General features: G+C 44.9%; 1 protein-coding gene across 8 annotated transcripts in view; it reads left to right on the top strand.

The window, feature by feature from the left end:
• The window catches only part of SLC23A2 (solute carrier family 23 member 2), a 137,738-nt gene that overhangs the window by 105,057 nt on the left and 6,429 nt on the right, over nucleotides 1-26,252 (top strand). For 5 of the 8 annotated variants that reach the window (XM_087445567.1, XM_087445564.1, XM_087445566.1 and 2 more), the window contains 10 exons: nucleotides 443-531; nucleotides 1,540-1,610; nucleotides 2,891-3,072; nucleotides 11,129-11,249; nucleotides 11,763-11,919; nucleotides 15,282-15,429; nucleotides 16,580-16,685; nucleotides 22,334-22,463; nucleotides 23,185-23,322; nucleotides 25,563-25,658. In XM_087445567.1, the coding sequence (XP_087301693.1) occupies nucleotides 443-531; nucleotides 1,540-1,610; nucleotides 2,891-3,072; nucleotides 11,129-11,249; nucleotides 11,763-11,919; nucleotides 15,282-15,429; nucleotides 16,580-16,685; nucleotides 22,334-22,463; nucleotides 23,185-23,322; nucleotides 25,563-25,658 (1,238 nt within the window). Of the gene's footprint in view, nucleotides 1-442; nucleotides 532-1,539; nucleotides 1,611-2,890; nucleotides 3,073-11,128; nucleotides 11,250-11,762; nucleotides 11,920-15,281; nucleotides 15,430-16,579; nucleotides 16,686-22,333; nucleotides 22,464-23,184; nucleotides 23,323-23,682; nucleotides 24,123-25,562; nucleotides 25,659-26,252 lie in introns of those variants that run through there. The other 3 variants (XM_087445570.1, XM_087445569.1, XM_087445571.1) reach the window with 3 other exon arrangements.

The following is a 26,252-nucleotide window of genomic DNA, read 5'->3' as shown; positions in this document are numbered from 1 at the left end:
CTGTGATAACTGATAAGAATTTGAAAGGGTGGAGGAGGAGGAGGTGGGTGGTGAAATAGAAGACGGACAGCGATGTTTAATAAGGAGCTCACAAGCTCAGCAGGAAAGAGAGTCACCCAAACGCCTGGCATCCCCCACCCCCAAGGGGAAAGGCAGCGATGGCAGGGGCTGGGGTTGGGGTGCTGGCCCTGACTGCAGGGCTCCCCCAGGGCCCACCCTGGGGCCGTCTCGGGGGAGAGCAGCAGGAGGGGAAGACGGAGAGGCCAGCGGCCCTGGCTGCATGGCAGAGGTGATCTTTGCAGACCGGGGCTCTTTCTTCCAGGTGTGCCTGCGTTTGCTCATGTGCTGTTTGTCTGTGGAAAAGACTGTTAAGCTGTCAAATAGTGAACTACCTCGGTAGTTCCTGATGCCGTGATCATGGTTTTGGTCTCGTTTCTTTTAGGTTACCCCTGTTTCAGGCCAGTGCTTTTGCATTTCTGGCCCCTGCTCGAGCCATCCTGTCTTTAGATAAATGGAAATGTAACACCACAGGTAATTGCAGCTATTTCCACATATGTCATTGGGGGCCTTTGATGCAGGTGGTAAAAGGGAGGCCTGGATGTGCTGCCCTCAGCAGCGTTAAATCCTTTTTGGAGTCAGGCACAGAACACACAAACCAGCAAACAGCTTAGAATGCTCCAGTCCGTGGATCGTGTTCCTGTCTGTCTCTCTATCCACTCGTGCATCCCTAACCCCAGAGCAAGTAAGGACCAGAAAGGACCTCATTTCTCTATGCTAACGAAATTGATAAACATGGGAATGGAATAGAAAAGTATTTGTGCTATTTTTCTGCCTCTTTCTTTCAGTGGATTTTATGAACCACCAGTAATCACTCTCTTTGCTGCGTCAGCATCCCTTCTCTGAAACATCTCTGCTTTTTAAGGGTCTGGCTGCTTTGGTTTTCTGCAGATGACTTTCATCCCCCCACCTCCCCGTAGTGATTGCAAAGATCCTTCAATAACCCGATAAGGTCAGGAAAAGATCAGCTAGGGGATTTGAGAAAATCAGACCTGTTGTACTCTCAAAATACTGTTAGATTTTTAGGTTCTAGGAGCAAAGTTATCCAGCCTTCATTTCCTTCCTTGCTCCTAGGAGTTACCTTGTGACCACTGATTTGATTTAGGAACTGGAAAAGGCCCTCTGTTTTATCTAGGTTTTTAAAACCTCAGTCAGGCAACCTTGCCATTGGGTATTTCAGTTAGCTGCTTGCAAAGGTTGGTCTTTGTGTGAGGCTGGCACTCGAAATGTGCATCACCACTTCAGTCAGCTTTTGACAAGCCGGGAGCTCTCAGTGATGAATGAATACGGTTAAATTAGCATTGGGGAGTCCACCTTTCAGTATGGTAAGCCGTACTGTTGTAACTTGAATTTTAGGGATGGGTATTAATATAAATATACTTGAAACAGGGAGGAAATTCTTCTTACAAAGAATAAAATGAATGTGTCCTGTGAAACATCAGTGTCACTCCAACAAAAATTTTCTTTGTTTTTGTTTTCAAGATGTTTCAGTTGCCAATGGGACAGCAGAACTGTTACACACAGAACACATCTGGTATCCCCGGATACGCGAGGTAAAGGAGAAGCGTTGCCTGCTCATGGCTTCTTTCTGTTTCTTCTCAGCTTCACTGTTGGTTGTGCCTAAGAAATTGCAGTTGCTTGTACTAAGCTGCCCTTTTCTTTTTCAACTACTGACATGTTTATTTCTGTTGTTAAACTGAATTTGGATGACAGCAGTATAAAATAAAGCATGCAGAAATGTTCTGTGCAGTCAGACAGTATTGTTTCTCACCCTTGTTTCCCTCCTCCTTTCTCCCCCTTTCCTCCCGTGCACCCACAGACCTGCCCACTCACACCCTCCAGCGTAACCAGCCAAGGGGAGTGCCTCCCTTGCACTGAGCTACAGAGGCTTCTCAGAAGGCAGCAAAACTATTCATTCCAGCCTCAGTGTTTGCCTATATCTGTGGAAGGAATTAAAGATACTTGTCTACTACGGTGCTTTTGAACAGAACAGGGCATGGGAGTCCTCAGACGTGAAGAACGGCAGTTCGTCCAGATCTTTCAAAACCTACAAGACCATTCACCATTAGTTCAGAATTAGCACCGATACGGCCGTCGTGCACAACAGAAACATTCCTTTAGAATTTTTATCAGTAACACTATATTTTAAATGTCCTGCAGTGGCTAACTTTTTTTGTTTTTAATAAGTTTTTTTATTTTTATTTATTATTTTTTGAGGAAGATCAGCCCTGTGCTAACATCTGCCAATCCTCCTCTTTTTTTGCTGAGGAAGACTGGCCCTGGGCTAACATCCATGCCCATCTTCCTCCACTTTATATGGGAAACCGCCACAGCATGGCTTGCCAAGCAGTGCATCGGTGCGCACCTGGGATCCGAACTGGCGAACCCCGGGCTGCCGCAGCGGAGCGTGCGCACTTAACCGCGCGCACTTAACCGCTTGCGCTGCCGGGCTGGCCTGGGGCTAACTTTTTAAAGTCAAGAATCTTTGTAATGCAGTGTTCCTTGGAGCGTTCCTCCGAGGCTGGTTTTGAATGTTTTAAATGAGAATTATAAGTTGTGTCTGTCTCGTTTCTCCGTGGGAAAGGCCAGTTGACTTTGTGTCCAGTGCCTGTTTCTGTAATTCTCTCACGTCAGTCACATCACACTGAGGTTTGCTAGGCCCCCTTCACCCCCTCTGGTTTTTTTTGGGGTTCCCCAGGAATTTTCCAGCTCTGTCATGCCTGTTATGTAATAACTCGATGCTTTGCAGAAGTATCAGTTGTGGTTGCAGGTGACATTGGGGTGTGTGATGTACAAGCGGCTCACTGCGATGTCTGTGCCTCTCTTGTTCCAGATCCAGGGAGCCATCATCATGTCATCATTGATAGAAGTGGTCATCGGCCTCCTGGGCCTGCCTGGGGCTCTGCTGAAATACATCGGTCCCCTGACCATTACACCCACGGTGGCCCTCATTGGCCTCTCTGGTTTCCAGGCAGCGGGAGAGAGAGCGGGGAAGCACTGGGGCATCGCCATGCTGTAAGTGTTCTGAGACCACTCAGGAGTGGATGGTAAAAATCTCCCTCTTCCTACTACTGAGGGACAGCCTCTTTGAGCATTTGGAACAGTTACGCAAACTTTAGGAGGCTTTTTAAGTGAAAATAGTCTGACAGTTTAAACTTTATTTGCTTTATGCTAGAGAACTATTGAAGGGTTTTTTAGACCCAGAGGTTTGGAAGTGACATGCAGTCAAGGTATTCCAGAGACAGGTTTGGCAGTGATGTGTAGAGGGAGGGTTGTAAGGTTTTAAACTTGGGGAAGGGAGTAAGATGGTGGCGCCATTAGTTCTTAACCTCTGAGGTCACGCCAAGTCTCATGCACATGAGTTGAAATACTGAGGAGCCAAATCCTTTAGATGAGACTCAAAAATATTTCCAGACTGGCAGGAGGCAGAGATGCTGTGGGAGGATGTGTTGGCATCCAAGGTGACATGGCTCCCAAGGCCAGCCAGAGCTCTGCACACCTGTGGGGAGGCTGTGGTTCCTGCCAGAGTCCTGCTCATCAGTGCTGGTCCTTGTGCACAGTACTTCAAGTCCATTAAAGATGTCACTTACCCCTTTAAGTCATGTCAGTAAAGACATCCAGGACGTTGATAATATTGTAAGATTGGTTATTAGAGCCACAGAATTCTGTGTACCAGAAACAGAACCCACATTCTTTTTCTATGTCTGTAGAGCATAGTAAGAGTAGACTATATCATAGGGAAGTGCTTCCAAGACTCTCAAATTTTACCGACCAGTAAAATTTCTAAAACAAATTAAAACAAACAGGATTTCCAGTTGTTTTTCTTTTGCTTTGTGAAATATTCTGTGATTATTCAATAACAGGCAGCCCTCACTGAGCCTGTGTATCATTGCTTTACATAACCCTCATTGCACATGTGGTAAACTAAGGGGGGTACAGTGTAATCCTGTTTAACAGCAAAAGAAACAGAGCCACAAAGATGCCGAGTTAGTTGCCCAGGGTCACACAGCTAGTAAGTGGGATGGTTTTCAAAACCCAAATAGTCTGACTGGAATTTAACCCATGACACCGATGTCTCTCTGTGTTAGAACATGATGTACAAATAAAGTGAATCTTTGCATCACTGTAATCCATATATGCTTACAAATTAAGGTACGTGAAAGTATTCAGGATTGTTCTGAATTTTCTCATTTCACTGAAGGTTGGTCAATATTCTCCACACCAGGTTGGTGTGTAGAATGCATGTAAGAATGTTCATTCAGTGAAATGCGGTAAGTTCCTAACAGGAGAAATTATATTTGTCATCTTACAGTAAACGTAGAAACCAGTAACAAAAGGGTGAACAAAACCCCCAAACTCCTTAGGAGCTAAAAAAAACACTGTTATATAACATGTAGTCAGAGAGGAGATTGAAACTTCACAATTGCTAATAATTTAGAAAATCATGATAACAGCACTAATCACACTGACAGAGCAGTCAGAGTTGTTCTGGAGAAAATTCATAACCTTTAAAGGCAAATAAAGTACATGAAGAGCTTATCTCCGGAAACTGGAAAAACCAGATTAAAAATGAGCCCAGTGAAAGCAGGGAGAAAGAATTAATAAGGATGCAAAAAATAGGAAACCAACAGAAGTGGTGCATCCAGAAGCTGGTCCTTGGGAGAAGAACACAGAGGCGGACTTCTGGCCAGGCTCGTGAAGGCAAGATGGGGGTGCACACACAAATGGAGGGGTAAAACCGCAGGTCTAGGGAGATTGAATTAATTCTATGCTCCTTGCCTCCAGATTTAAAAAAAAAAAAAAAAAAAAGATAAAATGGGTGGTTTTCAGAAAAGCATAAGTAACCTAAAGGGACTCCTTCTTCTCCTGAGCTCTAAAGTCGGGGCTCCTCAGAACTTGGTCCTGGGCCGCCTCCTCTCCATGTGCTCTTCCCCTAGGAGATGTCGTCCAGTCCACAGCACCAGCAAGTGTCTTTTATGCTGGCAACTTCCACAGAAACCCGTAGCCCAGACTCCTGAACTCCGGGCTTAGATCCAGCCCCTGACTTGAGCTCTCCATTTGCTGTTACACAAGATATCTCAGACTTTAAAGGAGGAAAGCTCTGAACTTTTGATTCCCTCGTTGCCCCCCAAACCAGTTCCTCTCCTGTTGTCCTCTTTTTAGTCAAAGGCACAACGATGCACTCAGTTGCTTAAACCAGAAACCCTGCAGTCGTCCTTGATTCTTCGCTTTCCCTCGTGCCCCATGTACCACCTGTCAATCTGTCCTACCTCCAAAACAAGTCCTGTGTCCTCGGGGTCTTCACTGCTACCGCCCTCAACAAGCCTCACTCTCAGCCATCGCTTTTGAACTGGTCTCCAGCTTCTCTTTTGCTCCCTTCCTGTCCGTTCTCAGTCCTGTAAAATGCTTGGCCGTTATCTCTTCACGGCCTCCTCTGCCTCCTCCTTTTGAAACTGCAGTTAGACTCATGGAGTTCGGGAAGATCGTAGGTTGTCTTGTCACAGTGTCTGAAATCTCACCAGCTGCCCCTTGGTGGTCCATTTACATCTTGGGCTGAGCACTCAGGGCCTTTTCCCTCTGGAGTCTCAGGCAGGCATTGGTAGGAAATGATCTTGAATTGTTTCATGGGTGCCCTCCTCTCCTCCATTCCTGCTCATCTCTTTCTGGAACTTCTAGAATGTTGGACCTCCTGAGCTCTTCCTCTACTTTCCTCTTCTGTTTTCCATCTCTTTCATGTGTTTTTGTCTATTCATGGGAATTTTCCTCAGCTTTATCAGTGAATCTTTCCATTGAGCTCTTCAGTTCTGCTCTCATGTTTTTTAGTTTCCGAGAGCTCTTCTTTTGTACTTAGGCTGTCAGCTCTGTGAGGGCAGGGCCTCGGCTCTGTGCAGGTCACCACAGAACCTGCAGTACCCCGCTCACTGTCACAGAGCAGGCGTTCTCTAAGCACGTTGTGGATAAGTGAGAGGAGGAGCGGGAGGCATGAGTACACCCGTGACCACAGGGAAGGTCAAGAATGTTGTCGACGGACCTCTATCCCTAGGAGAAGACCTGAGCTCCATTGGTTAGACAGTGAGTGTATTATATCTTCAAGGAAGAGAGAATTCCTGCACTGTTTAAACTGTTCTGGAGCTTTGAGAGAGAAGGGAAACTTCCCAGTCAACTTTATCTTAATGACATTTCCTGACGGAGCTAATACAAAAGGGAGATCCTGAACCAACTTTTTCCTTCCTGGGGTTGTGTAAAACCCTGAGCTGAGTTCACATATGTTCAGTTAGTAGCGTGCTAGGCTCAGCCTGTTTCTCTTCTGTAAGGCTCCTTGTGATCTGTTAAAATGCAAGTATGCAGAAGACTCTTTTCAGAAAAGGGTCTTAGTCTCCAGCTCTGCACACACTTATTTTTTTAGTGCCACGTCTGTAAATGTATTTGGGAGGAATGATCCATGGAACGTGGTTTGGGAAAATGCTGGGAATAGAAGGATTTTTCATGAATAAGATTTTAAAATGCCTCATATTTTAATGGTGAAAGACTTAAATCAGGCCTGCCTATTGAAATCAGAAACTGAGACAAGCATGTTTATTAACACCAGTATCATTTGAAGTTGTTCTGGTTGTGCTAACCAATGTGTAAGACAAGAAAATAAAATAATATGGCTCAAAATACCAGAAAGGTCAGGGAGAAGGGAATGGTGACTTGCCCTTACAAGAATTAAAATACCTTCCAGAGCTTAATAACAATACTGTGGTCCTAGGACAGGATAGACATTGGTAGGGCAGAACAGGAGGGATAGAAATAGAACCAAGAAGAAATTCATATTTAGTGTATGATGGCAGTCACATTTGAGATAAGTGGGGAACAGAAGAATTGTGTAGGAAAAATGGGATAATTATTTGGAAAAAAGTTAGCTTCCTGGTTAATGTCAAATTACATTTCAGTTAAAGACTTAAATATAGAAAATAAAACCATAAAAGTGCTAAAAGGAAAGCTATATAAATATTTAACAAGACAGGGAAGATCTTAAAGCAGATGTTAAAAGAGAAAGATTGATAGATTTTATTCCTGATGCATTTAAAACTCATATCAAAAACCACTGAAACTAAATTATAAATGAGTCTGGGAAAATCTTTACAACTAATTCCATAAGAAGGGCTAATGTTACCAATTCATAGAGTTTCACTAATTACTATAAAGGAGAGAGAGTTCCAGTGGAGTAATGGATGAAGGATATGATAAGAACAGCCATGTAACAAAAAGAGGAAATACAGATAGCCAATTAGTGTGTAAAAAGGGTTATCCTCCCCAGTTATCACAGTGCATGTTCACTCAGATCCGTTAGCAGTGGGGGTGGTGGTGGATCAGGTTGTACAGCATGGGTTCCTAAGTCACTCCAGTGGAGGTGGCATTTAGAGACAGATTGTCAGGGGAGGGTAAATGTGGCAACCTTTCTAACACATGCTTAGGTCCTCGACGGGAACTGCTTTTTTCTTGAGGAAACTTATTTTTTGTTTACTTTTCTTATGGATAATTTCAAACCTATTCAAAAGTAGAGAGAATAATGTAATGAACCCACCGTACCATCACCAAATACTCAAGTCTCATTTTATCAATATCCCCAAATACATTTAAATTCTAGTCATTTGAAGTTTAACAGTGATTAAACAGGGAAATCTAAAATAAAATAATAGTCCCTCCCACCCCCATCCCTCAAAAAAATCTCCTTGTGATTAACTAGTAAAAATGTAATATTGATCCTTCCATAGACTTATATCGTTTATGCATAAATACAAACATATGCACTTATACAGCTTTACCATTATATTATCTTATAATTTGTTTTTCGCCCCAACAATTTGTCGGGCTCACCTTTCCAAGACAGTGTGTTTAGAGCTATTTCATTCTTTGTAAAACTGCACAATGTTAAATAGTATGAAATAGTCTATAATTTATTAAACCATTCCCCAATTGATGCTCGTGAATGTTGTTTAAAGTATTTGCTGTTGCAAACAATGCTGAAATATGTATCCTATGTATTCAGATGTAAAGAATGAGTATTAAAATGAATGATAATACAGTGTTTTAAATTAATGAAATCGGTAGAGATTTCAAAGTATGATAAGACCCTGTGTTACAGTGAGTAGCAAATGAATGTTCTTGGTCTCTGCGTGGGATTGTAAATTCACCCAGCCTTTCTGTATGTATTTGGCAGTTTGTATCAGAAGGTTTTTTTTTTTTTTTTTTGCGGAAGATCAGCCCTGAGCTAACATCCGTGCTAATCCTCCTCTTTTTGCTGAGGAAGACCAGCTCTGAGCTAACATCTATTGCCAATCCTCCTCCTTTTTTCCCCGCAAAGCCCCAGTAGATAGTTGCATGTCATAGTTGCACATCCTTCTAGTTGCTGTATGTGGGACGCGGCCTCAGCATGGCCGGAGGAGAAGCAGTGCGTCGGTGCGCGCCCGGATCCGAACCCTGGCCACCGGTAGCGGAGAGCGCGCACTTAACGGCTAAGCCATGGGGCTGGCCCCAGAAGCTTTTTAATAAGGTATTTACTGTTTGACAGATCCGTTCTAGTCCTAGGAACTTGTTGTAAGGCGATATTCGGACAGGTGCCAGGGAGAGGTGATTCTTCACGGTTGTTTATGTTTCTCCCAATGTCGTACCATGTGGGAATTGTTAAACAAGTTGTGGTACATCCATAAGGTGGAATGCTAAGCAGCACTATGATGATGATGCAGATCTCCATCTGTTGAGGTCATGGCATTAATAGGGGCTCCACGCTGGTTGGGAAGCAGCATGTAAGGTGTGATTCCAGTATGGGTCAGATGATGACCTGTTTGTGCTCTCACGGCAAAGGTGACATCGGTCCTTCCTGTCTCCCTCTCTAACCCCAGTGCCCAGGACCCAACGACCTGTAAATATCCAGGGAACAGAAGCTGTTCAGAATCAGTAGACCAGGATGTGACATGGTTGTCACCCAGTGGTGGGATAAGTGATCTTTAGGTTTTTGTTCTTCTTTTTGCTTATCTGCCTTTTATAATTTTCCTACCTTTTAGTATGTATTGCTTGCATAACATTTATAAGGTAAAAGAGAGGTCAACGAGAGCAAGCAATATGTAAATGTGAGGTGGAAAGAGCCAGCTATGGTGGGTGGAACCCTGGCCTGAGGATCTGGGGCTCGGATCCTTGTCCCTTCACTTCTCAGCCAAGGTGTGTGACTGGGCACGTTCCCCCACCTCTGAGCCTCTCTGCTATGGGGCTGCCTGGCCTACCTGCCCCACAGGTGTATTTGAGGATAAACATAAATTAGAAGTAGATGGATTTTGGAGTGGGAAGAAGATGGAGCATTCATTTGTCTAGTCCACTCACTTAATTTGTGCTGCCAGATTTAGGCCTGGGATCTGGATGTCCTTCGAATTCTGTATGTGTCCCTATCCCCTTTTAAAGATGCTTTGAAAAGTGGCCACCACAATGCAGGTGTAACTGTCAGGTGGGGTGTTGCCTGAAATAATGATAACAGTAATAGCAGACTTGGGGCCTTTTTGGATCTCAGAGCGTTCACTTTGAAATAAGTTAGCATTTTTTAAAACATGAAAATTTTATGTTGGTCTAAGTTTAAAATAAGCCAGTTTTAGTATCCCTCATGGCCATATCATTTTTTTGGTTAAACTTCACCACCCAGGAGCGTTGGAATAACGTGGGCACCATGTGTATTTTCAACCTTGAACTGGTACTGGCCTGGTGACCTTGTGGCAGGGCAGAGACCCCCGTTGCCAGGTCAGTGAAGCACCTGAGTAGGTGGGGAGACGGTGGAGCAGCACAGGCCTGTTCTCCAGCCAGCTGCAGTCTCCACCTCATTAGGAGTGTGACAGTGAGGCTGCGCTTGACTGGTTGTCAATGGGGCTGATAATTCCATCTCAGCAGTTGGAACTGTGCCCAGGAACAATTAAGCTCAGCTTTGACTGAGAACCTACTCCTCTGCCAACTCTCCCTCGGGTTGTAAGTGCAAGAATGAGTCCCTGTGGGTGATGAAATGCATTGTTGTACGCCTTTATTGTTTCAGTGGTGGGGAGGCATCCCACACCCACCACAGCCGGGGCACCGGACAGAGGAGGACGTGTCAGTCCTGCTGCAGGGAAGTCACTTGATGTTGCTGCCTCCCGCAGGGCTCAGTGCAGCAGGGTCGGGAGTATGGAGCTCGGGGTAGAGGGACTTCTGAGCCCACCCAGGCATCCCTGCCCTTTCGACCAGTGTGGCAAAGTCGTTCAGAGCCCAGGCTGTAGTTCTAGCCCCATGGCCCACCCGCCCTGCCAGCTCTAGCTGTATGATCTTGGGACTGCTGGCTTTGTCTCTCTGTAAAGTGGATGATCGAGAAGCCACTGCAGAAGGCTGAGGTGATGGGCCGGAAGACCTTCACATAATGAATGACACACAAAAACCTCTCAGGAATGTTATTATTAATGTCGAATTCTACTGTATATAGCTTTCTTAAATATTGAAGCTTTACTTTTTGCTTTTTAAAAGTAATTTAGGCTCTTTATAAGTAAATCAGAAGATACAGAAAAGTAGAAAAAAAAGTCACAAATCATATTGCTACTTAAAGCCAATCCCTGTGAGCATTTTGGATTCCCATCCCTCTCTACTGTTTGTGTGCGCAGGCGTGTGTGTGTGTACATGCACACTCGTGCAGTAGTTGTTTGTTTTTAGTTAGTTCGTAGTTGTAATTATACAGTGTGGTATGTTGTGTCTATCATCTTGCCTTTGCCCTTACATAGTGAGCTTTTCCCATCAGTGTACACATTCTTTGGGTTTTCTTATTCTACTTAGGAAAATTTAGCCAAAGCATTTACATGGCAATTTCATTTCAATATCAAGAAATTCTAAGAAAAAATTCTAATAGCTTTCCAAAAATGGAATTTCCAAAAGATATGATTTCCCAAATAATAGTTAAGAGGACTAGCAGCTTTCTAGAGAAGTGAGTTGAACACGTGATCAATTTTGCTGTTGAAGCTTTGAGTATTACTTTAAAACACAGACATAGAGCCTTTAATCTAGTTTATTTTCTTTCTCTCCTCAGGACAATTTTCCTAGTATTACTGTTTTCTCAATATGCCAGAAATGTTAAATTTCCTCTCCCAATTTACAAATCCAAGAAAGGATGGACTGCATACAAGTTACAGCTTTTCAAAATGTTCCCTGTGAGTAGTCACCTTTTTTTCCCTGACAATATTGCCTGTGGTTCATATGTAAAATGTTTAGGCGAAAGGAGGATTTTAAGCAGGTCCTCTTGGGGGACCATGTTTGTGTAGTGACCTCAGGGTACTAATGACCACCCAAATCGTCATGGACTTAAAGTTTAAAAGCGGTGGAAGGTTCTGATTCTGAAATTCTGTTAACAGTTCAAAGGAGGACACTGATTGTCCTTGGGATTGAGGGAGCTCTGACTCCACGTGGCCTCTGCAGGCGCGTTGTCTACTATTCTTATTTTACCAGCCAGACTTAGGGTTAAAGTAACTTCACCTGCATAAAACTGCTCTCTAAATGTGATTCATTCAGGGAATAGGTTTTCAGCAGATCTGTTGTGTGTGTTTTCTGCAAAGTACTGACTCTGGTGGGTTCCGAGGTGTGATATTGAGACTGCAGGAAGGCCTGTGTTTCGCCAGCAGCTGCCATCTCTGTTGGCTTGACAGAGCTGTCCTTTGACCCTTCAGATCATCCTGGCCATCCTTGTGTCCTGGCTGCTCTGCTTCATCTTCACGGTGACTGATGTCTTCCCTCCTGACAGCACGAAGTACGGCTTCTATGCTCGGACGGATGCCAGGCAGGGCGTGCTCCTGGTAGCCCCGTGGTTTAAGGTCCCATACCCATGTAAGTATTCTGGTGGCCAGAGGGGTCAGGAGCCCATGAGGGGCCAGTTTAGAGGAGTTGGAAGTTGACAGAAGGTTCTCCAGCAGGAAAAGTCTTCTCTGTTCCAGAATGTCCCCTCAGGTCTTACCAGTCTGGTCATTTGAAGATCTGACAGCAAAAAAAGGGAGGCCCTGTCCTTGGAGTTCCATAATTAACACACAGAGACTAACCAGCTCCCTTCTCAGATTAGCTAGTTGGTTCTTTGGGTTCCACTAGGATGAAATCCTGACAAGGAGTCTCTTGGCAGGTTTGAGGTCTGGTGGCTAGGATTTGAGGGCAGCTGCTTAGAAAGGCAAGTATAGCACCAAGGCGCCAAGAGGAACAGACTTGAGTGCTCAAGCATGATGGAGTTTGTGTAATCTTTTAATGGATAGCTATAATCTTTTTTTTTTAATTTGGTCATAGCTTTCAGAGGAAAATTGATATTCACAAATAGATGGAAGATGGGTCTTAAGTTATAATTTAAACGTTGGATAACTCTTGACAAGGTACGGTGAGGAGACGATCCCTAGCTGAGATATCACTTGGATTCATGTTGCACACTTCTTAGACCCCCTCTTCAAAAGTGACTTGTGTGAGCCCAGGGTTATTAGTGCTTGGTTGTTCTATTGTGAAGGCTCTGTTCCCAGCATTTGGGGTTTTTATTAGAATTGAAGCCTGAGCTTCGTCAGGTTGTGCCAGTTTATTCCTCTGCTTAGCAATCCCGTCTTCACATTTTATAATGACCAGGAGAAAAAGCAGGAAAAGCCAAGAATATTAGGATTGGGTCAAAGACAACTGTTCTAAGTATGTTAAATGACAGCGATGTTGGCGTTGTTCCTTCTGTTCTTGACATATTTACAAACACTTTAAAAGTTTAGTCTTTCTAAAGTAACATTCTCATCAGATCATGTGGTCTAAGTGTGTATTTATGTATACCTGTCCTTTTTCCAAAAAAAAAAAATGCATGGTTCATGTACGTACATATGGTCTGAGATAAAATGAGATTGAGTTAGTTGGTGAGGCTGTCAGGAGGAGGCGTGGGAGGGCAGGCAGGAAGAAGCCTCCAGGGCACATGCTGGGTGGTCTCTCTGCTTGTGCAGGCAGCTCCCAAGATGAGCACGAATAGGAACACAGTGGGGGGCTGTCCAGGAGAAGCAGCTGAGCATGTGGCGAGGGAGATCTCCCCCGGGGCCATGGAGCCCATGTGTGAGAAGGTGTCACCGAGTGGACAGGGCACTTGGCATCTTCATGGCAGTGAGTGCCCTGTTCCTCTTCGTGACAGCCCTTAACTTGCCTGAGCTGCCCCCTTTTGTCAAGACTCCCCTAGGTAAAAAGCCACCCCTAGAGGGCCAGAGGATGTAGCCTGATGTACTCACTGACGATTTGGCTGAATTCGGAGACAGGTTTTCAAATATCTAGAGCAGCGGTTCTCAGTCTTCAGTTAGCTAAGAATTACCTGGATTGGTTGTTAAAATACAGATTTTGGACCCAAAATATCAACAGTGCCGAGGTTAAGAGACCCTGCTGTAAGGTAACAATGTAAATTAAATGTTCTAGTTAAAAGGAGAGATGAAATAACAGTTAAGATAGAAGGCTGGAAGCCAACAAAGTTTTTAATACATCTATATAATCTGAAGGAAAAGGGATCAAAAACTTAGAAGATTACAAATTTTGAAATGTTGAAGTAGGTGGGATAAAGATTTTAAAATTCAAAATTAAGGACTTCTGGCAAAAGGGAAAAGAATAAGAAAACAGTAAAAGAGACCAAGGAAATAAAAGGCAATTTCTGAAAAATAGTAAATAGCCAAATAAAATAAGAATCCCTTCCCCCAAATCAGGAGACTAAAATGAAACCACAATGCTACATCAGTAACAAGGTAACTATGTAAAAGATTATTTAGAAAATATAAAATGTTGCTTGATAAAGAAATCACCTGCATGAGAAAAATCTGTTCCAAACTAATGCGGAGATGAGATGTTGACCAAGCCTGTTGCTGGTGGGCAGAGAGCACGCCGAGCTGTTGCGCGTGGACGTGCCCCCTGCCCCTGATCACAGGCTGCCTCTGGTCTTTTGTCTGTCCCCACGGGGTAAAGTGGCCCCAGGCGGGAGCAGTTCTGCCCTCACACACACTCCAGGCGTGTTCTGCACGTCTTACTTCATGAGTCATCTCTCTCTTCCCTGTTACCCACGAGACAGAGGCCAGGCCCCCTCTGTGTGGCTTGTCGAGCCCCTCCTAAACCTGCCTGCCCCACGCTGCACGTGCCTCTTCTGAGCAGCAGCCCCTTCCTGCCCACTTCTGCTTGTCTGCTGATGCTGAGGCCGCTGCCCGCCCAGAACGTCCCTTCACTCGGCTCCCCATCTCTAGGCCCTCTCTGGACAGGGACCGCACCTCTTCTGCCTCCTGACTTGTACTCCATGTGTCCCCATTTGGGTTCCCTTCATTTGAAGTCTAACCATTACACTTTCTTAGATCTTTCAGTGACCTGTTCCCCCAGCTGCATTGTACAAGAGACCATTTTATCCATCTTTCTTTTTCCACTGTGCTTATACTTAGTGGCTCTATTATAACTAATGGTTCAAGGGAAGAAGTTATCAAAGAAGTGTATTCATTCTAACAGAGAAAGTTCCTCATGCTATTTTTATTAAATAACATCTATGGCTTTCAATGTCCAAATCGAGATTTTTTTCTTTAACGGTATCTGATTAAGAATTAACTACATCCAGATACTCAGAAGGAAGCTACCTGGGGACTTCTCTTTGCTTTCTTAAAGGAAACTATTTCATTTGCCATAACATGGCTTACTAAAAAAAAAAAAAGTGCTGACATAACACTAGAGAAGGGTTGTCTATACCTTGTGCCATGTTTACTGTCGGGATTTAAATTTAGCTGGTGACCTTTCACTGCTTTTTCCTTTGATGCCACCGCCTGGGCGAGAGCACCATTATTTTGTACCCTGCTTTGCATAGCAGGGCCAAAAATCCTTCTCATACAGTCCCAACACAGCAGGCTGTGTTAAACTGTAGTTGAGTAGACGCTGAGTGTGGCTTTGAAGCAGGAGGAGCAGCACCCGCCTCTTCCAGCCAAACAATTTCTTCTTTTAAATGAAGACATAGAGCAGACCAGTCCTGGTTATGGCATCTTCATCTGACCCAGCAACTGTTCCCGGGCATCTGGTGCGTCGATGACTTAGGTTTAAAAATAAGCAAGGAGTTTCCACAAGCCTCAGAATCTGAGCAGATCTTGTCAAGTCCCCTGATGTACTGAATGACTCTGTCCTGATAACTCTGCCTGCCCCACTATGAAAGTGTGTGAGGTTTCATGTTTGTTTTCCTTCCTTAGTCCAGTGGGGACTGCCCACCGTCTCAGCGGCTGGTGTCATCGGCATGCTCAGCGCGGTGGTTGCCAGCATTATCGAGTCCATCGGGGACTACTACGCCTGTGCGAGGCTGTCCTGTGCCCCACCGCCGCCCATCCATGCCATAAACAGGTACGTCCTGGGAAAATGAGTTCTTCTTCGGGCCCAGCGCCTGCGACTTGGCTCTTTGGTTTGGATAATCTTGGAGAAGAAACCAAGAGTGTCAGCATGAAGACAGCCAAGCATCAGGGCTCTTTCTTGGCCATTTGTCTTTGGACGAGTCACTGCCCCACTTTGCTCTCATTTTCCTCATCTGTCACATGGAGCGGAATTCCCACCCTTCCTCCCTCAATCACATAAGACGGTCTCTGTGAGACCACTCCAAACCTTAAACTCACTAAAGACAAGTGCTGGACGCTGCCTTGTTCTTTGCTTGGTTTGGGGTCATGGATATAAGTCCCTTAGATTTCCCAGCTGTTCTTAGGGGTAGATGCTGTGTCATCTATTCACAATTACAACTCATATACTTAGAGACAAGAAGAGCAGGAATCAATGAAGTCTGCAGAATCTAGAGGTTTTGGAGCTGTGGGGTTTACGTTCTCAGCACACCTGGTCTTTAGTTTCTGGATGCAGGGAGCAAATTGGGCCTTATAGAGGCTACAGAGAAGAGAAAATAAATAGCTCAGAGCATTCACCCTTTTGCAGCCGGCTGCTGCCCCTCCAGGAGCAATTGTGTGTGATGAGAGCCAGTGGGCTGGTGTCTTAGCATCTCTTGCATTGGTTCTGTTAGGGTTTACAGTCCTGCTTTTTCTTTCTCTAATGGAGCTGTTGCATGTGATTACATTACTTTATATTGATTCTTTAAAAAGTTCTAATGTTTATAAAATTACAAAGCATTTCCTTCCTGATGAAACTATATATTAATCGTAAAGGAATCAAATCAATGGACACCCCATGTTTGTCTTAGGTCCCAACAAATGGCTCTGTTTTCTGGCTAAAATCTTTTAATGAGGAATGATTTTTGAACACCTGTGTCTAATGTGTGGTTTAGAGAGGTGTTTCTGCAAGTTGAATGAGCATGGGGGATGCCAGTACAATGCAGGCTCTGCTTTGGCAGGTCTGGAGTGGGGCTTGAGATTCTGCGTTGCTAACCCTGCCGGGAAGCGTGGAGGCTGCAGGTCTGTGGACCCTGCCTTTGGGTTGCTACCTTTTAGAGCATATTTCAGAGTATTTCCCCCATTGAATGAATGTTTCTCTTTCCCCCCGTTCCTTTACATTTTAGGGGGATTTTCGTGGAGGGTCTCTCCTGTGTTCTCGATGGCATATTTGGTACTGGGAATGGCTCTACTTCATCCAGTCCCAACATTGGAGTTTTGGGAATTACTAAGGTACAAATATTTTTCTAATTAAATGGTTGGGCCTCTAAGCATTGGTCCATTTCATTGATTGGTCTGACCACCGGGAGTTCCAAAAGGAAGGCCTTTGATTCTGAGATGATCATCTCCCCCATCTCCTTTTTTGTGTTGATGGGTTTTTGGAATGCCCGTGGAGGTCTCTCCTCCCGCCGCTGGCCCAGATAGGCAGGCACTCAGGTGCTGCCATTCCTCTGTGCATTCTACAAATTTGAGTTAAGCCCCGACCCTGTGCCAGGCCACTTCTAGGCAGTTGGTATACATCAGTGAATAAAGAAGAAAACTGTCCCTGTCCTCGTGGAGTTAACCTTCTACCAGGGAAGACAAGCAATGAACAAAAACATGGGGCAGGGTGGGGGGGTTGGGAGCGAGGGTGAGTAAGTGTTAGATAGGGTCAGGCTAAGCCTCCTTAAGAAGATGACCTTGAGCAAGGGCCCGAAGGAGGTGAGGGAGGGAGCTGTGCAGGTGCCTGGGAAATGGCCATCCAGGCAGGGCGATGGCCAGGGCAAAGCCCTGTCATGGGAGCAGGCTGGCGTGTTGCAGATCAGCAAGGTGGCCAGTGGGGAGGAGCAGACGAAGTCTCCCAGGTAACTGAGGACCAGGTCACGCAGCCCCTGTAGGCTGCCAGAGGCCGAGTGGAATGGGTCCCCCAGGGTGTGACTCGATCTGGTTGTTTTTTTTTCTTTCCTTCTTCTAAGGGTCACTTTGGCTGCTGAGAGTAGACCATGGGGGTGGGGGAGGAGGTGGAAACTGGAGACCACTTAGGAGATGATGGGACTAGTTCTAGGTGAGAGATGATGCCACTGGTTCCAGAAAAAAAATCGGTCTTACGGTAAAGAATTAACATGGTTTTTAAACCTTAGCAGCAGAATCCTTCTCTTTCAGCTGAAATCTGTTGGTGGAGTTAGTGGATAAAACAAGCCCCAGCGAGTCACTCAGGTTGAGCACGGCCTGGGTCCGAGTCCTACTCACTTGCCTCTCTCCCATCCCACTCCACAGAGACACCTGACCCTGGGGCAGCCGCACCCCACAATGCAGCTTCCTATAAGAAGGAACCTGCTCCTAGGGCTCGCAAATTTATTACTAGCAAATAAACTTTATATCCCAGTTGCCTTGGACCAAAGTATGCTGTTTGCCAGCTTGTGTCAGCTCGCCCCGGCCATTGTATGCTGTGCAGCCAGAGACTTGAACTGGTTCACCCCCCAGGATGGCTTGTGTGAGTCACAGATCTCCCTTCTCCCTCATCAAGCACTGTATTCTGAGAACTTGAGGATGAGCCAGAGCCTTCTAAACTGTTTGACCTCCATAAAATTAGAAATCCTTCCCCCAGCTCTCTGTGAGATTCTATAACCAGATGAAACCAGATGCTAAGTTTGGTTAATCTTGACTGCAAATCCAGGTGAGAGGGAGCAGGGCATGCACGGTACATGCCTGACATGTTGGTTGGTTTTCCTGTAAGTTGGCAGGGCCATCGCAGAGCCCAGCCTCAGGTTTGCAGATGGCCCCACCTGCTGCCTGTTGCTCCTGGCACGTGGCATGTGAAGTCTGCTTGATGAGCACTTCCTTCAGGATCCTTGGGGAGAAGCAGATGCTGAGCACATGGGCACTGAATGGGGCAAAGCCATTCACTCTTTAGCCAGTTTGCTGCCGTGGACTGTAGACATATAACTAACCCAAAATAACGTAGTAGTAAAATTGTTGTAGATGGTGGGACTCTTGGGGGGAAACAGTGTAACAAGCCAGTCCGCTTTCTGCATCTCTTTAAAACACATCCTCATGTAACTTATCCAGGGTCACCTTAGGGAGTAAGTGGTGTTGCTCATTGAAATTCCTTTCTAAAACATGACTAAGGTTTGTGGAATAATTATCTTTATTACAGTTTAAATGATGGCAGCGAATTCTGAAAAGGTACCCTGCCAGCAGTTTTAATGAGCTAATTGATCTTTCGTCTGAATCCGTTTGCTTATCACTTCCCCCAGGCAAAGATGTCATCCATTCAAGGGCACTGTCAGCCCTGGAATTTTTCATTGCTCTGACTGACAAGGGGGTATAGCTGAGCTGCCTTGGGGTGGGGAAGTGGGACTTGCAGCAGAAATTTCTACAGCTGATGGGAGATCCCTGTCTAGGAGAGGGAGGCATGAGGTCTAGGCTGTCTTCTGCCCCTCGCCCAGCTGAAAGATGGGACAAGTCACTTTTCTGTGTAGAGCTCAGGTCTGAAATCTGATGATTCTAGATCTACATCTATGCTGTCCAGTATGGTAGTCAGTAGCTACATGTGGCTGTTTAAGTTTAAATAAGTTAAAATGAAAAATTCAGTTCCTCAGTCAGACTAGCCATATTTCAAGGGCTCAGTGGTCACATGTGGCCAGTGGCTGCCAAAGGACAGCACAGATACAGAACATTTCCCTTGTTTAGGAACAAGAACATTTCCAATGTTCTGTGTTATAGAAAGTTCTGTCTGACGACATTGCTCTGGGCCATTGTATCAGACGTCAGGAGTATAGAAAGAGGGTGATCCATGGTTCTTCCACAGACTCTGCCTCCATTTCCTGGCACCTCTAATATTTGCTGTCCTTTATCCAGTTATGACATTCCATGTACCTGGAAATTCGAGCCTATTCGATCAGGAGTTGAGGCTGCCTACCGCGCTGTGTGTTCTGAAGTTCTAAGGTGTTGGACTCCATGTGCAGGACCTCTCTGCTGAGTGTGTTCCAACATCTGTCCCACGCGAGGGGCTCCATGACACGATGGGGAGGGGGCTGCTTTGGATTCCAGCCCTGGCTCCATCACTTTCTTCCCACGTAACCATGAACAAGTTACATCACCTCGTTGAGTCTCCATGCCCTTGTCTATAAAGATAGTTTGCAAGGCATCGGAATTAACAACTTGATGTAAAGCACTTAGCAAAGAGTCCTGGCATGTGGTAGGTGCACAGTAAACTATAAATACTGTTATTATATGATACTTAGTCCTAAGTTTATTTCTGGGAACAGAGTGAACACCATCTCCCCTGACTGTACTGTCTCTTTGGTGGTATCCAGAGAAACGGCATTTCTCCTCTGCTGCCTTCCACACTGTTGAAGAGTTTGGAAAGTCAGAAATGCAGTGGCGATTTTTCATTGTCCCTGAGGCGGAGCCGAAGTTCAGGAAGGAGGTCAGAGAGAGGCGATTAGGAGATTCCAGGGAGTGGGCAGCGGGAAGGGAGACGCAAAGGCTCCATGCAAGCACTAGGAGGGCAGAGATTTTAGGGCTGTGTCTCTGGTATTTGGAACAGAAGTCTATAATAGGCACTTGGTCAATATTCGTCGAACAGAAGAATGGCTTAGTTGCTGCTTATTTCTTTTGACAGCGTCTAAGGCAGATGAGTCTTCCTTCCATGCATGGTTTTCGTATAAGATTTATTGTTTCAGGTGTCCCTGGGGCCGCCTGGCCCTCCGCCTGCACTCCTAACAGGGCTGACTCTGCTGGGAGGTGGTCTTTGCACAGGTGGTTCCCTCTGCCTGGAGGCTCTTCCTCCAGTGAACTCTTACTCATCCCTCAAGACTTCCCCAACTCTTCAGAGTTTCTCTTCCCTGCTGGGCTCCCATGCAGTGTATCAATTTCAGCAGCACAATTATTTGATCATAAGCTTGTGACGTACTCATCTTTGTACTCCCCCGAGTCTAACAAGTGCTAGTCATAGAGTAGGTTCCTTAAAAAGGTTTGCTGAAAAATGAGCCATTTATAAATAAAAGGCTTCGTTATCAGATAATATAGCCAGGCTTAAATCAGTGTTGCTCGATTTGCCAGTTTGCATGACATTTTCACTGCATCCCTGCACTTGGTGGTGGTGTAGTGGGAGGAGCCGTAGAGGAAGTGGAGCCTGGGCTCCAGTGTCAGCTGTGACTGAGCCTAGCTGGGCAGCCTTCTCTTCATACGCTCAGTAAGAGTCAATTCTGATTCTGAACCAGCTGGCCCTTGGGTCCTTTGAGAAGGTGCTGGAAGCTCTAGACCAGCACTGTCCAGGAGAACATTCGCAGTGGTGGAAATGTTCTACACTTGTGCTGTCCCATGTGGAAGCCACCAGCCACACTTGCCTTAAGAGGACTTGAAATGTGGCGAGTGCAACTGAGGGACTGAATTTTAAATTTCATTTTGTTTTAATTAACTATGTAAGTAGCCATCTTTTCCTCATTGTAAATCACAGATAAAGCCATGTGGACACTGGACACTCAGATGTTTCTGGAACTTCCTTTACCTGGTTTACATCCTCAGGGTGTTTTCCTGGGAGAGGCAGCACAGAGTGGGGGCCAACAGTGCAGGATTCTTGAGCCCAATGCCTGCTCCACCTCCCGCTACCTGAGTGACAGGGGGCTAGATGGAAGCTTTTAGAAGGCAGAGATCAGGCTTAATATGAAGATGAGATCATGTGGGAAATGCTATACACAGTGCTGCGGAAGACTCCCCCCAGAGTAGGGAGATGCCAGCCTTGGAATCAAGGAAGGCTTTTCAGAGGAGGTAGAATTTGGATAGTGTTTTGAAGGATGTGTCTGGGAACCAACCAGAAGAGGGATATGGGAAAGGGTGTTCCAGATAGACAGGCCTGGACATGCCTGGTACACTGGGGAGCAGGCGATAAGCCCCGGGGCAGGGAGCTCGCCTGTAGGCTTGGCTCCCTTGGCAAGAGCCTGAGAAGTGAGTTTTGTTTCATCGGCACCGGAGGACTTAGGCAGGGGACTGACCTCCCAAATCAGTCTGTTAGAAAGGTCACTCCATCACAGTGGAGAGGACAGGTGGGTGGAGGAAAGATGAGGGCCAACAAGCCCAGGTGGGAGGCTATCAAATAGCCTAATGCCTTCCAGGCGCAGTTCAAACTGTTTTACAGGTCATTTCATTTAATCCTCAAAGCAAAACCACGCAGTTTATCATTATAGAGATGAGGATTCTGCCACTCAGAGAGGCTGAGTAGCTTGCCCTGGTCACATGGTTAGAGGTGGCATGGGGATGCGAGCCACGCAGCTGGGCTTGAGAATTGTGCACTCTTTGGTCTGTAGGCTATGGCAGCTCTCATGGGCAAGACACCATGAGGAGAGGAGGTTCCAGAAGTGATTCAGGGTCCAGGGAAGATGGAATTGTTGAGGCTGAAGTGCTTTGGGGTGGGTTAACTAGGTGAAGGGTGATGCCAGGAACCCAGAAGAGAAGCAGCGGCAAAGTGTAGTTTTGCATTTTGCCTCTGAGATACTAGGAGGTCATCCCAGCCCTGGACTGTGAGGGCATTAGAAACCCAGGAGCTGAGCACAGGAACAAGTCCACACTGAGGTGACATCACCCGGGGTTCGGAGAAGCAAAGGCGGAGTCCTGGGGCCACCCACAGTCAAGGGGATGGAACAGGGGGACGGGAATGAGGAAAGGTGGTGGGAATCGTTTTACTCTGGGTGTCTTTATAGTAAGTTATAGTAATTTTGTGTTGAGATCAGTCCTCATTGTGAAATAAGACGGATCCCTCCTCACTAGAAGTTTTCAGAGTAATCTAGGTTTTGTCTGAGGATTTTGTTACGTTTGCTCTGGGGGTTGCTGGGTGGAAATTCACGCTGTGGAGGACCTCGAGGTGAAGGCCTGTCTCTGCCCTCTGGTGTGTCCCGCAGGTTGGCAGTCGCCGGGTGATCCAGTACGGTGCAGCCCTCATGCTTGCCTTGGGCACGATCGGAAAGTTCAGCGCCCTCTTCGCGTCCCTTCCGGATCCTGTGCTTGGCGCCCTCTTCTGTACTCTCTTTGGTAAAATTCCTTTTCCTTGATAGCCCGCTTTCCTCTCAGGCTCCTCTTGCTTCACATTTGCTGATTTTTAATAAGGATCATGGCTTTTTGCTGAATCCCTTCAGTAAGATGAAAAGGTAACACATTTCTGTTTTAAAATACAAAAGGATACACCTTCAAAAAATAAAACCTACATCAATCTCTGAGTTGAATTTATGTTAAAGGTAGAAGAACCAAATGTAGAATAATTGTGCTAGGAAAAATAAGATGAAATTAATCTCCTTAGTTGGTATTTCTAATCGATTTAACTCAAATATCTTCCCCTCTGAATGGGCCATTAAAACTGACCATTTTTACAGTGGGGCTCGATTTGATCTTTGCGCCATTCAGTTGTAGTAATCAGGGACCAAATATTTGGGAGGGTTTCCCAATTTAATCAAAATGGTTTTGTAGAAGTTTTAAGGGGGAACCAATGTGCTTAGTTTTCTTCTTGGTCTAAAGAAAGCATAGTGTGAGGTTTATGCCCCTGAATAAGCCCAAATAGTGCTTAGGCCGAGGGTCATTTGAATCAGAGACCCTGGTGGTCACATTCTGACCCCCTGTCCTGTCACTGTGCTGGTCTCCAGACTTGTTACTGGTGAGACAGAGGAAGCACATGGTAGGGAGTTTGTCTTCTGCTGTGAGGCATCTGTCATCCATGCCATGGGTGAGCTCACGGAGCTTGTCTGATGTTTCTCTCCAGGAATGATCACAGCTGTTGGACTCTCGAACCTACAGTTCATCGATTTAAATTCTTCCCGGAACCTCTTTGTGCTTGGATTTTCAATCTTCTTTGGGCTCGTCCTTCCAAGTTACCTCAGACAGAACCCTCTCGTCACAGGTAGGGAAAACAGGCCTTGAACCTGAGGGGAGTTGGAATCACAATCATCCTCAGTCGGAGAGTTAGGAGTTGTTCTGGTGAATGTTGGTCTGTGTATTTCATGTGAATCTCACTTTGCCGAAGTTTATCTGGAAGTTCTTCCTGCATGAGCGCATAACTGATGTACATGTTTTTTAACCAGGACGCTATCCTTTGGGAGAATGCCTCCATGTAGAACCTTTTGATTTCTCAGACTAATGCTGTATTAAAATGTATAATTTATTGAAACTCCACTTCATAGACTTTGAAATACATGTTTTTCTACTGGGATTATAGCTACTTTGAATTCAAGATTAACCTTTAAACTCCTTTTTATTTTAGGACCGCAATGTCATGAGGAATGAACAAAGGGAGCCATCTTAAGAAATAGCTATTGCTACTGACATTTTATGTAGAATTGGGGACCATTTTATATATATTCTTGAGGTGAAATTCACATAACATAAAATTAACCATTTTAAAGTGAGCAGTTCAGTGGCATTTAGTACATTCACAATATTGTGTAATCACCAGCTGTATCTAGTTTGCAAAACATTCTCATCACCCCCAAATAAAATTCCTTACCCTTAATCCACATCATATGCCTTCTCCCAGCCCCTGGCAACCACCAGTCTGCTTTCTGTTTCTGTCGATTTACCTATTCTGGATCTTTCATATAAATGGAATTATACAATCTGTGACCTTTTGTGTCTAGTTTTTTCACTCAACTTCTTGTTTTCAAGATTCATGCATGTTATAGCACGTATAAGTAGTTCATTCATTTTTATGGCTAAATAATATTCCATTGCATGTATATACCATAATCTGTTTATCCATTTATCCATTGATGGACATTTGGGTTGTTTCCACCTTTTGACTATTGTGACTAGTGCTGTTATGAACATTGGTATACAAGTGCAGCCTGTTCTCATTCATGGTAGTTATGTTCTGTGAAGTCACTGTGAACATGGAATGAACAAATCCTGAACTATTGCTCCTAGGGGAAATATGGCCAACAGCACCATAACTCAGGCCTGAATGAAGCTCATCTAATACATGTCTTTTCTCCATAAGGCATGTCACGGCTTTCTTGCAATTAGGAGCACTAGACAGCACTTCAGCACAACACTTAGTGGCCATTTTAAACAGCGAAATCACCAACGAAAAAGCACAAAAATGCAAAAAAAAAAAAGAAAAAAGTGGTACCAAATAGGCTGCTAAAAGGACATTTGTTTACAGTATGAGCTGAAACAAGAAGGCAGAGCATTGACCTTGTTTGATCTCAGCTGGGAACATGCGTGTTGAGCAACTCAAATTTTTCCCTGCTCAGTGCATGTCCGTGAATGACTGTGAAAGCCCATGAGTGTTCATTTGGGTTTACAAATAAATTTTACTGTGTAGGCGAATTCACAAACTGCCAATAATGATGATTGACTGTATTTGAGTACCTGTTTTTCACTTCTTTTGAGACTATACCTAGAAGTAGAATTGCTAGTTCATATGGTAACTTTTATGTTTAGCTTTTTGGGGAACCACCAACTTATTTCCCACAGCGGGTGAACCATTTTACATTCCCACCAGCTGTGTACAAGGGTTTCTGTTTCTCCACATTCTAACCAACACTTGGTATTTTCTGTTGGGGATCATATTTTAAATATAGAAAGTATGTGAACTTCCAATAACAAGGAGATTCTTGCTGCTTTTTACATTTTAATATATCACATTCATGTGTGGACATCTTTATAAATCCAGTTGCTTGCTCCTAATTAAAAGCAGTTAAGCACTAATTAGTAACCCAGGATTCTAAAACCCTTTATTCGAATTGCAGATACCACAAATATTTTTGTTGTCTTGTTGCTCACTTTGTAATTTTTTCAGCCTTGCAACAGCCATCTTTTATATTGATTTTTCTTTTTTCATCTGCAAACAACACCCCCAATGGCTTAATAATTCTTTATAGGGTGAACTTCACTGTATTAGATTTATCTGTGCACCATTGTTAGGAATTTTTCTTATGGAGATACCTTTTGATTATTGTTGAAAGTATTCATAGTAGTTTATAACATTACTGGCATAAATTTATCTACACATCCACAACAGAAATTTACACTGTCATGCACTGCATTGACTGGTGATTAGTCCCACCCCAGGGCTCCTTTCTAAGTCAAGGGCAGGCCCGTCCTGGCTGTGGCAGTGACCCTGTTGCTATGGTCTGTTTCCAGGGATATCAGGAATCGATCAAGTATTGAACGTTCTTCTCACAACTGCTATGTTTGTAGGAGGCTGTGTGGCTTTCATTTTGGATAACACCATCCCAGGTATGTGGTTTATGTCATACATGCCCGTTACAGATATGAGTTACTTTTTGCCAAATAAATATGAAAAGCAGGAAGAGGGAATCAGTTCAAAGTCATCACTGGTTAAAGCTGTCTTTTCTAAAGTAGTTAAGATGACACTCCCAGCCTCCTTTTATGAATCAATTTTTTGCTAATAAACTTATTAGTTGTTGTTTTTCCTTCTTGCTGAATTACTTTTAGGAGAAAGCAGGTAAATTCTTGGCACATGGTGACATGGTAGGGCGATGCCTTGGGCATGCCCTAGGCTACCTGCCCTCCCAGCACAGCCTTGCCCAGTGCCCTGCAATTTGGCTTTCATCGACTTGTTCCCACACTCCTTTGAGCTAGCTGGTAACAGCCTTCAGCACTTCTCCTCCTTGAGCAGCCTATCCTTTAATGAGTCCTTCTTAAGACAGGTCCCCAGCCAACCAAAAGACCTTCTTAAGATAGGTCCCCAGCAGACCAAAAGACAGCACAGTGGGCACAGGCCACTGCCAGGACCAATGACTGAGAGATGGGTGAAGGCAGCTGTCTCCCCAACACCCATAACCCTTGTTTCTCAGCTGGGCGCATTCT

The sequence above is a fragment of the Ceratotherium simum genome, chromosome 21, assembly GCF_057802395.1.
Source record: "Ceratotherium simum simum isolate JZ-2026a chromosome 21, ASM5780239v1, whole genome shotgun sequence".
NCBI lineage: Eukaryota > Metazoa > Chordata > Mammalia > Perissodactyla > Rhinocerotidae > Ceratotherium > Ceratotherium simum.
The sequence above is the reverse complement of the archived record's forward strand: the minus strand, read 5'-3'. Positions and strand labels throughout refer to the sequence as shown.